Consider the following 16,450-nt stretch of genomic DNA (forward strand, 5'->3'; position numbering starts at 1 on the left):
TAGGGGCAGAGACCCTGATTCCAGTGATATGTTATTTACTGGACTGCTTGATATAGTTTTGATAAAATCACTGTTTTATCAGCAGGCAATTAGAGGACTGGAGGACTAGCAGACCTGCGGCCATGTAGTCCTCCACCCCCACCACTGATTGTCAGCTTTCGCCCATGCTCAGTGTACACAGAAAGCTACCAATCAGTGATGTGGGCTCAGCGTTCAGTGAACTGCTAGACCTGCAGAAAATAAATCAGGGATTTTATGAATCTGACGGCAAGCAGCTTAGTAAATGATACATTGCTGGAATCAGGGTCTCTGTTTTTACATCATGCTGCTCTCAGATGGGGTAGCAAAAACTGGTGACAAATTCCCTTTAAAGCAAGACATAGGCATCTCTCAACATTTCACTTAGTCAATCATTCTGGACAGTGAAAATACAGGGGTATTTCCATGTCTTGGATTTAACCAGTGACATCCAAAATGGGCCCATGTTCAGTTATCCAGAGTGTAAAGATCAGGATAAAAGGTCATTTTACATGTAACTCTGAATTCATCATATATTGCTAACATGCCCAAGCGGGTCCGGGAGTGTTGGAAAAACAACCCTCAAGATAAAGGGATGAACCCAGGAACACAAGGCTACAATACGTAATAAAAATATTGACCTTTACTCTCCCAACTATTTCAGTAATCATACTGTATTTTCACTTTCAAGCCCTATTGGAAACTGAACCTATGGGAGAAAAGGGTAGTTATGTATGCTCCTGCAGCACAGAAATCACAGGATAGACAGACATATTCATGATATGCAAATGATGAAAAATGGAAACAAAATTTTTCAAAACATCTCGATTTATTCAGTACCGAGTATGAGCTCCACACGCAATAATTCCCAGACTTACACGCCTACTACCGCATTGTGGTGTACGCTGTACCTCTAATCTTCATTCCAGGTACACTAACAGCTCAGCGTTACATGCAACCTGCTGCCATGGTCTGTATTCAGTGTCTCCAGACTTGTCTCCTTTCGAGCACATCTGGGACGTCATTGGTTGGTAATTGCTCAGGATCTGCCAGCAGCGGATCTTGATGATTTGCCCAAGTGCATTCAGTGTGGCAGAAAACTCTTCAGACAACCATTAATAATATCATTGATAGCAGCCAAGGCATGTAAGTGCGGGGATTTCTGAGCATGGAGCTCATACTCAACACTGAAAAAATCGAGGTGTTTTGAAAATTTTGTTTCCATTGTTTCATCATTTGCATATTAGTAACATGTCTATCTATCCTGTCATTTCCATAATTCCACAACTTTTCTTTATTTGTTCTTCTTTCTTTCGTCTTCATTGTTGAAGAGTGCGAATTGCATCAATCCCTCTGCACTCCTTTTCTTCTACAAACATCACATAGTGTGTCCTTATGTATAACATAAGATAGAGTTATCACCAAAAAGATCAAAAGTAGATATATGCCCCTTGAGGCATATATTAGGCTCTCCAGATGCTTTAGCCTTATTCATTATTTGCGACTTTTTGAATTGTCACCAAATTTTTGCACAAATGCACTCAAGTCCTCCCCACTAAAAAAAAATCACAAAAGTTATAGATTCATCATTAGTGGGTTTTTTTGTTTTATTTTTTTAAGGCATATTTTCTTTTTTATTCTGTTGTATTCGTTGTTTATTTTTTTGCACAAAATTCTTAAAAATAGTTCACATGGTTCATGAATTTTATGTAAATTCAAAATTGGTCTTTATTTTTAGCTTTAACATCTTTAGTAAATTTTATTTAGCACAAACTTTCTAGCTTACATATAATCACCATGGGGCGGCTGGAGTACAACAGCATAAAAACTCTTCAAAAAGTTGCAAATAATGAATCAAGTGAAAACATTTGTAAAGAATAAATCCTGCTGCCCACAACGGTGAACTAAAACAAAATAGACAAACACATAAAAAAGTGACTTGGAAAAAAAAAACAGCAACAAAACTAGAAAAAGAACCAAAATCAATGCCTTTTAAAATGTGTTAGCTTTTAGACTTTTGTATACTGTAGCTTAAACATATGGATTTTTGTGTTGTGTAAATTATACATTTGTATTTTTGGATTTTCCCATGACCTGATGAAGGTGTAAAGGAGTGGCAAAGCTGCCCACACTCCCCTTTGAAAGATCTTGTGATTATATAATGCATTACTATGTTTTAAATGATGTTTTATCTATTTTGTGACCAGCAATAGTTGATTAGCAGTAGACAGAATTAATAGTTGGGGACCAGCTCAGGGTGGAAGGAATTACATGGGCACAAGGGAATGCAGTTTCCTGTTTTTAGGCAGATAGGGAAAGTATTGAGAAGTGAATAGACCTATGGTCTTGCTGCTCTCAGACCTACATGTAAATGGGTGTTTGTGTGCCAAGAAGGGAGACCATATCGGATAACATGTTCTGATGGAAAGTAAAGATTAAGTGGCAGATGGATTCAGGATCTCAGGCAAGGGAGCTTAGCAAGGACTAAGGGGAGGACAGGTTCCTTATCTCAGGCCATTCGTACCGATGCACCTCAGCGAGTGAGGTGCTCACAAATCAACTTGAGACTAGTTGTGAGGGGCTGTAGCAACTCACCTCGGCCCATGTGGTACTCACAGGGAAAGATGGAGCTTCCAGTAGTGGTTTGCTGGACTTATTTAACAGGTAATGGAAGTATTGTACCACTAAGTGTAACCGTAAAGTTTATGCCTCTGGATCGTGCAGAAGACATATTTGTAAAGTGTTGTGCCTGTTATCTGATGTATATACATCTCATGAACTTGTTTAGTAAAGAAAAGTTTATTTTTGGTCTCTGGTCTCCCTCATTCTTATATACCTCATCTAGTTCTGGCCTCGGTGCTGTTCCATTGTCTTAGCAAGCAATGCTACATAGGTGCTGCTTATCTTTGATGTCATCCATCATTTTGTCAGAGGCTTGTTTCCAGCTAAATGACTGACGGCAAGTTATACAGCAGCTGCAGCATGTATTGTATAACTCTGGTCTGAATGTATTCCAGAAAATTCTAATACTCTGACATATTACTGATATATATGGAATTCTGGATAATTAAGCACCACTGGAAGATTGTAGATTGATATTAAGTGGATGCAGGATTTTAGCAGCTCTTACAGAGGACCAGTGCCAGCTCCTGGAGTCAGCTAGCCATGATGGCAGAGTCACCACATAGGAGGCCTATGACCACCACACCTCCAGAGAAAGCTTGCAAGACCCTATGTGCAATATCAGATTACCAGGAATTCTGGAACATCAGATTCTAGATTAGAGGATTTTTCATCAAAATCAATAAAGCACAATCAATGTAGCAATAATTTAATTTATTTCTCCACTTAATGTTCATATTTAAAGGTTTGTTTGGAAAAACAGCGCCACTCTTATCCATGAGCTGTGTTGTATGATACAACTCACCCTCGGACAGTTGAACCCCTATTAAAGGAAATCAGTCAACCCCCAAACACATTTATAACAAACTGCATAGCCATAGAGGAGCTTTATTCCCTATTAAATGCATACTTTTAGTTTAATAGATGTTCCTTATGTTGTGTAGAAATGAAAACTTTGTGCATGCGCTCACTGTTTAGTGCCGGAGCGCTCACTGTTTAGTGCCGGAGCGCTCACTGTTTAGTGCCGGAGCGCTCACTGTTTAGTGTCGGAGCGCTCACTGTTTAGTGCCGGAGCGCTCACTGTTTAGTGTCGGAGCGCTCACTGTTTAGTGCCGGAGCGCTGTTTAGTGCCGGAGCGCTCACTGTTTAGTGTCGGAGCGCTCACTGTTTAGTGCCGGAGCGCTCACTGTTTAGTGTCGGAGCGCTCACTGTTTAGTGTCGGAGCGCTCACTGTTTAGTGCCGGAGCGCTCACGCACACAGCACTCTCTCATCTTTTCTATAGCCGCTCGCTACACAGAGTAGCAGCTACAGTAGAGATGAGAGAGGGCTTCCAAAAAAAGGGGTATATCAACTCACCACCACAATGAGAAATGTAAAAGTATCTCTTTGAGAACGATGCTCGTAAATCTACAGGCTGGTATCCTCAAGTAGAAAGTATTGTAGAAGAAAAAAGTTGCAATCCAGCACTGTAAGAAAAATACATATAAAAACTTTGACTTTATTAAATAACCATCCTACATAAAATGTTGATAAAAATCATACAAGGAAGAAAAACGTATATGACAGGCTTAGGTTATCTTCACACATCATGCTTTTTTTTTTTGTGTCAATTTTCTGCGGCAAAACCTGATCTTCAACGGCATTTTGTTCAGGATTTTTCTTGCAGTTTTGGTGCTTTTTTGATGCGCTTTTGGTGCATTTTTTCAGCGTTTTTTCAGTGTCTTTTTATACATGTACATGAAGTTCTGTGAAAAAAAAAAGAACCCCATTCTATTTTGCCATCAAAAACGCTGATACAAATTTTGATGCGTTTTTTTCAGCGTTTTTTTCACCACTCCTTACTTCCTATGGGTGAAAAAATGCTGAAAAAACAATGAGAGACATGCTCTAGTTTCCAAAAAAAACAAGCAAGGTACAAAATCCTGAACAAAAAAAAACCATGATGTGTGAACAGAGAATTCTGGTTTCTCATAGACTTTGCTGGTGCTGCAAAACGCAGCTGAAAATTTGCATAAAAAAACGCTGAAAAAACCCATGATGTGTGAACATAGCCTTACGCGTTTCGGACTCCTAGGAGTCATTACCGTACAGGGCTATGTGAGCGTGTCTGTATCAGTGCTGGAGCGGAGATAAGAGAGGGGTGCGTGAGAGGGCGCTCTGCTGCTCAAACAGTAAGCGCTTGCATGAAGTTTTCTCTTCAGATAGTTCTCGTCCTGGGCAAGCGATCGCTATCAATCAACATGAGAGGCAGTTAGGCATGCTAAATCAGTGTATGGGACAGTGTACTGAACTGCTCAGCCACGCCAAGCGCGCATTATGCACCTGAATTTGCACATTGAATAAAGAGCTTTTTTCTACACAATGGGAGAAAATATTAGTAAACTAAAAATATTTAGAATTTATAATATTTAATAGGGTTAAGCCCCCTATGTGGCAATGTAGTTAGCTTAAAATGTGCTTAGGGGCTGACTGACTCCTTTTAAGGTTTTGTCCCCCCACTAAACATAAAGAACATGATAAATACAAATATAAACACCATACAGATCTATAGCAGAATATAGTCACCAAATACTGTACAAGGAATGTCTACAATAGCAGCCATCAAGATTGAAACCCACAAAAAATGCCCCATTGATATATCATAAGGCAGACACATTACATACCCAACACCCAATTCCCTATCGTTCAAGTGAATTAAACTAAATCTGAAGCCCCTCATACATATTAGACTAATGTCGGCTGAACTTGCCAATATCGATGGGTTTGGGCAACTGACTAATGTGTGTGGGGGTCCTGGACAACTGGTTATCGGGGAGCTCAAGATCCAGCATGTCCGACTTCAAATTGCTGATCCTTTTGTTCTCTCTGAGATAAGCCACTGTCAAACATGTCTGGCAGCGGCTCTCTCATAGAGATCACAGGAGCGTGATGGCTACCAGCAGAACGATCAGCCAAAGCATCATTCGGCCGACAGTCATCTCATGTGTATGGCCGGCTTTAGTTCAATTCACTTGACCTGCAGGTAGTTCGCAGTCTGGCCCTAAAATTTGGCTGCATTATGTTTAATTGAATGAAGCCTACACATCGCAGTAATTTATGAAATATATTGGATAAAACTTTCCACAATCAAAATATCAAACATGAACAAAAAAAATAACATTTTCCATCAATTATTTCAACATATTAAAATCTTCCAAAATAAGCTATGAACAATAATGCAATCACGCAATATAATACATCATATAATACAACGCAATATATTTTACAAGTCTACACTTCTTGATTGCATCATTTAGGCAGGGATCACATGTTACAGACCCAATGCATGAAAATGACTGCTAAAAGCAGATTCACTGTTAATGGCCGTGTGGTAAGATGCTATTTAGCTGCATAACCGCTTGACAATTAACAATGAAACTGTTTTTAGCTAATATCTATGTCAGCATAGTTTTGTCCATATCGCAGATGCACCTTGGCTATGGAGCACTCGCATTGTGTGAAGGCTGACGTAGGGTACACAAATACTCAGTCATTTTTCTATTTAGAGACCCCATTGCATCTGGGCACATACGTGTCAACACAACAGATGACAGGACTGTGGTGATGAAGAAAAATGGTTCTTTCTGGCCCAATCAGACCCAATGTGTAAAGACTACAGTGGGCTACCTTCTCACATGGAAGAAGGAATGATCCTGAGGGTCATGCCTCCCTTATCGTACACCATGAAATATGAAGACGCCCAGTCCTTTCTTCTCTGATGGAACCAGAATAATGAAAGATGTCATTCTTAGTAATAATCCAAAGAACTTTATTTTCTTGGTAAATTCCAAACAGGTCCATTCAGTTAACTTTCCGAGACCTGGACCACCAAATCAAGATGTAATATTTGTGTTAGAAACGCTGACCGCCAAGACCCATCAGGGAAGATAACATATCTCCTTGATGGTGAGATCTATGACTTCTTGCAGACCGGGTCTTTTAAAAACACATTTAAAGAGATATCTACTGTTGGACTTATAAGGAGCTTTAGTAGACCAAGATTAGTCCTTCATCAGTTTGATTCCTAACACTTCCTTAGAGACAGGTTTCTTGATGCCACCTAAAAAGTTAATCTACTACTCAAGATGGACTTGGTCCCTTATAATGCCCTAAGGTATTTCATCCTATTTATGGCATCCTATAAGGATCCATTGAGGATTTCACATAGAATGAACAGTTGACCTGAGGTATATGATACTTCAGATACATGCAGCCCTATATGCAGTATATGACTGCTATCTTATTGCATTTTGGACTATATACACAATTGTGTAACAATTAGATAGAAATTAACAAATACCAAAAATACTGTAGTCTTTGAAAGTGACCCAGTGGAGGTTACAGAGCAGCCATTTTGTTTTTGAAGTGGCAGGCAAACTTATTCAACATTAGTGTCAACGATGTCAGTCTTTGTCATCATGGTCGATGGAGGTGTGAGGTTCTCACTGTTATCCCCCAGTGGTCATGTTATACGTAGTAGCAGCTAAGGTAGTAGTGTTGTCCGAATGGATATTAACCCAGTCAGGGAAGGTGCCCAGCTGGAATAAACTAGAGGCCCAAGTGTTCATTGCTAAACTAAGAAGCAGGACACCCATCAGGTTCATCAATAGTCCAGTTCTAGCCTATAAAAACAACAAATATAAAAAAGTAATTTAAAATAATAACATCGGGACAACCTCATCAAGTTATTTCATCAACTTTTATTTGCTCACATAACAGACATGCATAGCTGCATCTGCATGTACTTACCATGTCTTTTACCAACAAATGTCCAGTGGAAAATGCTATAGAGTTGGGAGGTGTAGACACAGGGAGCATGAATGCATATGAACAGCCAACAGTACCAGGTATCATTAGGTACAAAGGATTTACCTTCAAACGTATGGCCTGAAAGAGCAAAGAGATACTTAATTTAAGATTCAGTGTATATGTTTTTGGTAGCGAGAACCTCTTTGATGGGTGAGTAGGTCATCTTGACGAATGGGCAGATTACTTTGTTGGGTGGGTACATTTCTTTAACGAGTAATCGAAAAACTTTGATTTGTGAGTGGATATCTTTGATAGATGGTAGAGTTGAACAAAAAGATTTGCACATTCAGTCCTGTCCTCCATGGAAGCAGGACCAGGGCAGTCTTCAATTCATCCATGGGCCAACATCTGGGGTGCCTTTTGCATTTACTAGACCCCGTGATGTCACATGAGGCCTAGTCAGTAGCCCACACTGACACCAGGTCTTGATGTCATGTGAGACATAGTGAAGGAGGACTGGACTGGTCACCGAAGCAGGGTAGCACAAATCTTTTTGATCATTTCTAGTGGGTGGACTTTTTTTTATAGGTGTGTTGACTTTTATTGGTGAGTGAATTATTATTATTATTTATTATTATAGCGCCATTTATTCTATGGCGCTTTACATGTAAAAAGGGGTATACATAATAAAAAACAAGTACAATAATCTTGAACAATACAAGTCGGCGACTGGTACAGAAGGAGGGAAGACCTCGTCGGCGAGGGCTCACAATCTACAAGGGATGGGTGAGGATACAGTAGGTGAGGGTAGAGCTGGTCGTGCAGTGGTATAGTGAAGTGATGGTTACTGCAGGTTTGTTAGGTAGGAAGATCCATTTCTTTCTCTGATGGGTGGATTTCTTTCATGGGTGGAACAATGGATTACTTTTTATGAGTGGGTAGCACTTTTCAGTTGTTCAAAAGATATTAAGGATTGCCATGCAATGTAGATAAAACTTCAAAAACCTCTTATGAAAAGCCTTCATCAATTCGATAATATATGGTCTAGGAAACAATGGCCCTATACCATGCCTCCCACCAGTCACCATTAAGAATTCACCCACTCACCAACTCAGACAGGACAGGAAGGAAAACAATGATGGTGGCTGTGTTGCTGGCAAATTCTGTGAATGAGGCAATCAGTATGGTAATGAGAAGGACAGCGAGTGCTGGTGGAAGGCCTTCAAGGGGCTGCAAGCGGCCTCCAATCCATGTGGATAAACCAGATGTCTAAAAGAGAGTGGCAAAAACCGACAAACTGTATATGTTACTACTGGTATAAGACGTATCGTAAGAAAGACAAATAGACAAAAGATCACACATGCAAAAGAAGGTGAATGTGGATAAATCAGATGTCTAAAAGAAGGGTGGTAACACCCAACATGCACATTACTACTGGTATAAGACATATCATTAGACAACCAAATAGATAAATGATCATATGAGTGAAAGAGGGTAAATGCTTTATGTGGCTGGGCAGATCATCACTCACCTCACAGCCCTTCGCCATGGCAAATCCACCTCCCAACAGTAAGATGATGTTCCAAGGTACAGTCTCCTGAGCTTTTTTCCATGACAGCAAGGGCTTATTTTCTGTATTGGGGGCTACGGAAAGTAATATTCAATTTATCAATGATTATTTCATAGGATTACACTTTTCCTAATGGACATTACTTTGGACATTATTCTTGCATTGTGGCATTACTGTGTGCATTATTCTCGTACTGTAATTTCTTTTAGTTGATTACTACTCTACAGTGACAATACCATATGTATTATACCTGCACGCTATCTTTGTAGTTTGACAATACTGTTTACATTACACCTGTATGATAATATTATTATGTGTTTTTTTCTGTTTTGTCTGTGATATACAGTACAGACCAAAAGTTTGGACACACCTTCTCATTTAAAGATTTTTCTGTATTTTCATTACTATGAAAATTGTACATTCACACTGAAGGCATCAAAACTATGAATTAAGTATATAATTCCACGCGTGTTAACAAAAAAGTGTGAAACAACTGAAAATATGTCTTATATTCTAGGTTCTTCAAAGTAGCCACCTTTTGCTTTGATGACTGCTTTGCACACTCTTGGCATTCTCTTGATGAGCTTCAAGAGGTAGTCACTGGAAATAGTTTTCCAACAATCTTGAAGGAGTTCCCAGAGATGCTTAGCACTTGTTGGTCCTTTTGCCTTCACTCTGCGGTCCAGCTCACCCCAAACCATCTCGATTGGGTTCACGTCTGGTGAATGTGGAGGCCAGGTCATCTGGCGTAGCACCCCATCACTCTCCTTCTTGGTCAAATAGCCCTTACACAGCCTGGACTACGTTGTAGTACTACAAATGTTTAATTCCTTATTATGATTTTGTAGATTAGCCCTATATTGACACATCATCGTGAGCATTGTTTTTGTACTGTGACATCACTCTGTGCCGTCTTCTTGTGTTACTATATCACTGTGTGGCACAGTCCTTATGATGTGACATTATTGTGTGCATTATCCTTGTCCTGTGACATAACTTTATAAATCCCTTTACTATGATTTAGTAGGTTATCCCTATATTGTCACATCATCAGCATTCTTTCTGTGCTGTGACATTACTCTGTGCTTTCTTCTTGTGCTGTGACATCACTGTGTGGTATATTCCTTGTGCTTTTATTGTATGCATTATCCTTTTACTGTGACATCACTGTATAATCCCTTTACTATCACTTAATATTTTAGTACAGGGTGGGCCATTTATATGGATACACCAAAATTAAATGGGAATAGTTGGTGATATCAACTTCCTGTTTGTGGCACATTAATATATGGGAGGGGGAAAACTTTTCCAGATGGATGGTGACCATGGTGGCCATTTTGAAGTCAGCCATTTTGGATCCAACTTTATTTTTTTCGATGGGAAGAGGGTCATGTGACACATCAAACTTATTGAGAATTTTATAAGAAAAACAATGGTGTGCTTGGTTTTAACGTAACTTTATTCTTTCATGAGTTTTTACAAGTTTATGACCACTTATAAAATGTGTTCAAAGTGCTGCCCATTGTGTTGGATTTTCAATGCAACCCTCTTCTGCCACTCTTGACACACTGATAGCAACATCGCAGAAGAAATGCTAGCACAGGCTTCCAGTATCCGTTGTTTCAGATGCTGCACATCTCATATCTTCACAGCATAGACAATTGCCTTCAGATGACCCCAAAGATAAAAGTCTAAGGGGGTCAGATCGGGAGACCTTGGTGGCCATTCAACTGGCCCACGATGACCAATCCACTTTCCAGGAAACTGTTCATGAAGGAATGCTCGGACCTGACACCCATAATGTGGTGGTGCACCATCTTGTTTCTAAAAACTCAGGGAACGTGCCATCTTCAGTGCATAAACAGGGCAACACATCATCATGTAGCAATTTCAGATATCCAGTGGCATTGAGGTTTCCATTGATGAAGAATGGCCCCACTATCTTTATACCCCATATACCACACCATACCATCAAGATACGAGATGTGCAGCATTTGAAACAACGGATACTGGAAGCCTGTGCTAGCATTTCTTCTGCGGTGTTGCTATCAGTGTGTCAAGAGTGGGAGAAGAGGGTTGCATTGACAATCCAACACAATAGGCAGCACTTTGAACACATTTTATAACTGGTCATAAACTTGTAAAAAACTCATGAAAGAATAAAGTTATGTTAAAACCAAACACACCTTTGTTTTTCTTATGAAATTCTCAATAAGTTTGATGTGTCACATGACCCTCTTCCCATTGAAAAAAAAAAAGTTGGATCCAAAATGGCCGACTTCAAAATGGCCTCCATGGTCACCGCCCATCTGGAAAAGTTTTCCCCCTTCTATATACTAATGTGCCACAAACAGGAAGTTGATATCACCAACCATTCCTATTTAATTTAGGTGTATCCATATAAATGGCCCACCCTGTAGATTAAGTTTATACTGCCACATCACTACAGTGGGGAAAAAAAAATAAGTATTTGATACACTGCCGATTTTGCATGTTTTCCCACCTACAAAGAATGGAGAGGTCTATCATTTTTATCGTAGGTACACTTCAATTGTGAGAGACAGAATCTAAAAATAAAAAAACAGAAAATCACATTCTATGATTTTCAAATAATTAAATTGCATTTTATAGCATGAAATAAAGATTTGATCACCTACCAACCAGCAAAAATTCTGGCTCAAACAGACCTGTTAGTTTTTCTTTAAGAAGCCCTCCTACTCTCCACTCATTACCTGTATTAATTGCACCTTGTTTGAACTCATTACCTGTATAAACACCTGTCCACACACTCAATCAATCACACTCCAACCTCCCCACCATGGCCAAGACCAAAGAGCTGTCTAAGGACACCAGGGACAAAATTGTAGACCTGCACAAGGTTGGGATGGGCTACAGGACAATAGGCAAGTAGCTTGATTTTAAGGCAACAACTGTTGACACAATTATTAGAAAATGGAAGAAACACAAGATGACTGTCAATCTTCCTCGGTCTGGGACTCCATGCAAGATCTCGCCACGTGGGGTAAGGATGATTCTGAGAAAGGTCAGGAATCAGCCCAGAACTACACTAGATGACCTGGTCAATGACCTGAAGAGAGCTGGGATCACAGTCTCAAATATTACTGTTAGTAACACACTACACCGTCATGGATTAAAATCCTGCGGGGCACGCAAGGTCCCTCTACTCACGCCACCACTTGTCCAGGTCTGTTTGAAGTTTGCTAATGACCATCTGGATGATCCAGAGGAGGCATGGGAGAAGGTCATGTGAACTGATGAGACCAAAATAAAACTTTTTGGTATCAACTCCACTCGCTGTGTTTGGAGAAAGAAGAAGGATGAGTAAAACCCAAAGAACACCATCACAACCGTGAAGCATAGTGGGGGAAACATCATACTTTGGGGGTGTTTTCTGCAATGGGGACAGGACGACTGCACCGTATTGAAAGGAGGATGGATGGGGTCACATATCGCGAGATTTTTGCCAACAATCTCCTTCCCTCAGTAATAGCATTAGAGATGAGTCGTGGCTGGGTCTTCAAGCATGACAATGACCCGAAAGACACAGTCAAGCCAACTAAGAAGCTTTTCAAGATCCTGGAGTGGCCTAGCCAGTCTCCAGACCTGAACACAGTAGAAAATCTTTGCAGGGAGCTGAAACTCAATGTTGCCCAGAGACAGCCCCAAAACCTGAAAGATCTGGAGAAGATCTGTATGGAGGAGTGGGCCAAAATCCCTGCTGCAGTGTGTGCAAACTTGGCCAAGAACTACAGGAAATATCTGACCTCTGTAATTGCAAACAAAGGTTTCTGTACCAAATATTAACTTCTGTTTTTCCATTGTATCAAATACTTATTTCGTGCAATAAAATGCAAATTAATTATGTAAAAATCATACAATGTGATTTTCAGTTTTTTCTTTTTAGATTCTGTCCTCACAGGTGAAGTGTACCTACGATAAAAATTACAGACCTCTCCATTCTTTGTCAGTGGGGAAACTTGCAAAATCGTCAGTGTATCAAATACTTGTTTTCCCCACTGTATGTGCATTTTTTCAGTGATGTGCCTTCTTCTTGTGCTGTGACATCATTCTATACATTAACCTTGTACTGTGACATGATTTCATTATTCGTGTGCGATATTTTGTGCAGACTGTGACATCATTGTTTCTTTCCAATCATTCAGTAGATTGTCCATATATTGTGACATGAGTGACTGTGAGTTTATGTTTTGCATTATCCCATTACTGTGACATCGCTGTGATGTCAGTCATTTCATTTTATTAGTTATCCCTTTACTATGACAATACTATGTATATTATCTAAATGCCGTAAAAACTACTATGTGCATTATCTCTTAGATTGTGACATCACTGTGATATGGCACAGACTGGAGACTGGCTTCTGCAGGTGATCATAGTGGAGTGACGCCCCAGGTTTTGCTATTGAATCCATGGTTATAAGTTACTCTATTGACAGCCTAAACCAGTTCTGACCAAACTGGAAAATTGACTTCAATCTGATGCAGAAAATATATATTAGAAATCCTCAGTTTTAGACAGTTAAATTATACCATAATCAGATAAAATGTCAGAAAAAAAATCTCTCTTTTACCTTTAAGATCGAACCACCATGACAATGAAGGCTTTTCAGAGGGGAAGAAAAATAAAATAATGGAGATAGTAATTCCAGTGACCGCGTCGGAGGTGAACCTGCCAGTCAGAATTCATTAAATTAGGGCATTACTTAGATTTAAGCAAAGCAGATTAACACTTTTAACAACACCCCTGGTCCGCTGCTGCGGTTGGCCTGGTGAATATGATTTATACCCAAGTGCTAATGGCCCCCTCCATCAGGCTCATGGGCATGTAATTCCTCATCACCAGCAAGAGGTCACTTAAGGTAAGATTAGATAATACTGTCAGGACTGAATGTATGGTACATGTGGGGCTACTTTATTGGTGCTGTACAATAATAGAAACCATGACCTTCAAGGAACACTCCATGGAAAAAATTAACTGAAAATTCTGCAAGTATGAGTGGCGGATCATAACGCAGGGATTTTTTCTATGACGCTTTTTAAAGTACCTGTCACCTACAAAAATGCTATTTAGCTGCAAATATGGTAATCCGCAAGTAAATAGTGTTTTAACCCCTTGATTCCACAGGTAATTCTCATTTTTACATTTACATTTTTCCATGTCATAGCAATGTGAGGGTTTTTTTTTTTTTGCGAAACTAGTTGTAGTTACATCATTCACATTACCATATTTTTAACTGAAAAATGGAAAAATAGTTTTAAGTGGGATGAAATTGTAATAAAAAATGCAATTCCATCATTGTTTTCAGGTTTTTTTTTAGGTATGACAAGGAAACACGATTATATAATAATAGCATCCTTGCATAGATTATTTTTTATTTAATAAAATTGAGGGGTGAGGGAGTTATAGAGATATTTTCCGATACCTGTAATATTTGTGTTTTTCCGTTGAAAAGAGAGTGATTCGACTTTAGATTTTCTTTAAACTATTTTAACATTGTTAAAAACTTTTTTTCTTTAAATGTTTTACCCTATTTTTTAGTCTCCTTGGAGGACTTTAATCTGCGATCGTCTGATCGATTATACTATACGTATACTTTTTTAATATACTATATTTTGCAATAACAGTGTTGCAGTACAAAGTATAAATCGTGGTCTCAAATCGTGATCGCCCATGAAGTTAAATGAAGTTAAAGGAGTTGTCCACTACTTTTTACGATTGCCCCAATGTATTTACCCTGTGATTATAAGTTTTTTGTAATTACCTTTGGTAGTCTTTATTGCCTGTGAGCGGCGCTATCACTGGCCGCTCACAGGCATCACATGAGCCCCGGCTGCAGCCGGCTCTGACATCCGCTGATGTCGCGTCAAGTTCCAGCTGCAGCCGGGAGTGACTCAGTGCTGCATTCCGCGGTGGCTCCTGGGCTGTGGACGGGGTTTCCCTGCGCATCACATCCAGCATCCACCGCGCGCTCTCCCTCTCCTCATACATTTGGAAAGCACGCGGTGGATGCTGAATGTGGCGCGCGGGGTAACCCCGCCCACAGCGCCCAGCATCCACCGTGGAGACCACGTCACTGATGTCACACCTCACTTGACGTGACACCAGCGGAAGGAAGAGCTGGCTGCCGTCGGGGGTCACGTGATGTCTGTGAGCAGCCAAGGATAGCGCCGCTCACAGGCAATAAAGACTACCAAAGGTAATTACAAAAAGACTTATAATTACAGGGTAAATCCATTGGGGCAATCGTAAAAAGTAGAGAACAACCTATGGTTTACCGTCACAGGAGTACCAAGATGGCAGCAACCAAGGCCTTCAGGAGGCCCTTGGCTGGCATGGTAACCCATCGCATACCAGGAGGCTGATGGGCACTAGCAATCACACCATTTAAAGGGGTTGTCCACTACTTTAGATTACCCCCCTCCCAATGTATCCCCCCCGGGGCCCCTAAGACTTTTTGTAAATACCTTCCTTTGCAGATAATGCCTGTGAGCGGCGCTATCACTGGCCGCTCACAGGCATCACGAGACCCCGGCTGCATCCGGCTCTGACATCCGCTGACGTCACGACAAGTGTGGGCAGCAGCCGAGGGTCTTTTTCTTCCTGGTTCCACAGTGGATGCCAGGCTGTGGGCGGGGTTAATCCCCCACATCATACCCGGCATCCACCACGTGCTCTGCCTCTCCCCATTCATTGGATGCTGGGTGTGACGCGAGGGGGTAACCTGCATGCATTAAGGGGACAGCCATGTTTGGCAGTATAACTGAAACAGCAGCTACAGGGAGAAAATTAAGTTATAATCTCCCTGTAGCTCTTCCCTTTCAAGCATCAGGGTGATGCAGGGAGTGGTCATGGCCATCACTCACTAAATAGTGTGAGCGCTTTAATCACCCGCCCCCCTGCACCTTGACTGACAGCATGCTCTACATCCACATACGCTGCGGATCAGGCGGTCAATCAAAGTGCAGGGGCATGATTAAAGCAAGCTCAGTGTTTTGTGAGCGGTGACTGTTACAGCCCCATGCACCCTATGACTGGAAGCTAGTGGCTGCAGGGAAAATATAACTCCATTCAACAAATCCTTGCCGTAGTTCTGCGGAAAGCAGAGAACCAAGGAGGAACAGGGAAACATAGGTCCCCCATTCTGTCAATCAGTGAGGGTACCAGCTATGAACCCCAGGCCGGTCTAAAATTATCTCCTATCCAGCGGATGAGAGGTAATATTTTTTGGACACTGAAATACCTTTTTAAAGGGGTTATCTCACAAACAAAGTTCAGTGGCTCAGCAGTTAGCACTGCAGCTCTGGGGTCCTGGGTTCAAATCCCACAAAGGACAACATCTGCAAGTAGTTTGTATGTTCTCCCTGTGTTTGCGTGGGTTTCCTCCGGGGTCTCCGGTTTCCTCTCACACT

At 40.7% G+C, this 16,450-nt stretch overlaps 1 protein-coding gene across 2 annotated transcripts in view; it reads right to left on the reverse strand.

The window, feature by feature from the left end:
- Positions 1–3,368: 3,368 nt before the first annotated feature.
- Positions 3,369–16,450, reverse strand: part of SLC13A3 (solute carrier family 13 member 3) — a 44,112-nt gene continuing 31,030 nt past the window's right edge. For both annotated transcript variants that reach the window (XM_073683076.1, XM_073683075.1), the window contains exons 9-13: positions 13,612–13,709; positions 8,961–9,073; positions 8,537–8,698; positions 7,430–7,567; positions 3,369–7,302 (exon numbers count right to left, since the gene is read on the reverse strand). In XM_073683076.1, coding sequence (XP_073539177.1) covers positions 7,129–7,302; positions 7,430–7,567; positions 8,537–8,698; positions 8,961–9,073; positions 13,612–13,709 — 685 coding nt within the window. In that variant the 3' untranslated portion in view covers positions 3,369–7,128. The remainder of the gene's footprint in view (positions 7,303–7,429; positions 7,568–8,536; positions 8,699–8,960; positions 9,074–13,611; positions 13,710–16,450) is intronic.

The sequence above is a fragment of the Phyllobates terribilis genome, unplaced genomic scaffold (genome assembly GCF_046119375.1).
Source record: "Phyllobates terribilis strain yellow unplaced genomic scaffold, ASM4611937v1 Scaffold_5__5_contigs__length_657084704, whole genome shotgun sequence".
NCBI classification, from domain to species: Eukaryota; Metazoa; Chordata; class Amphibia; order Anura; family Dendrobatidae; genus Phyllobates; species Phyllobates terribilis.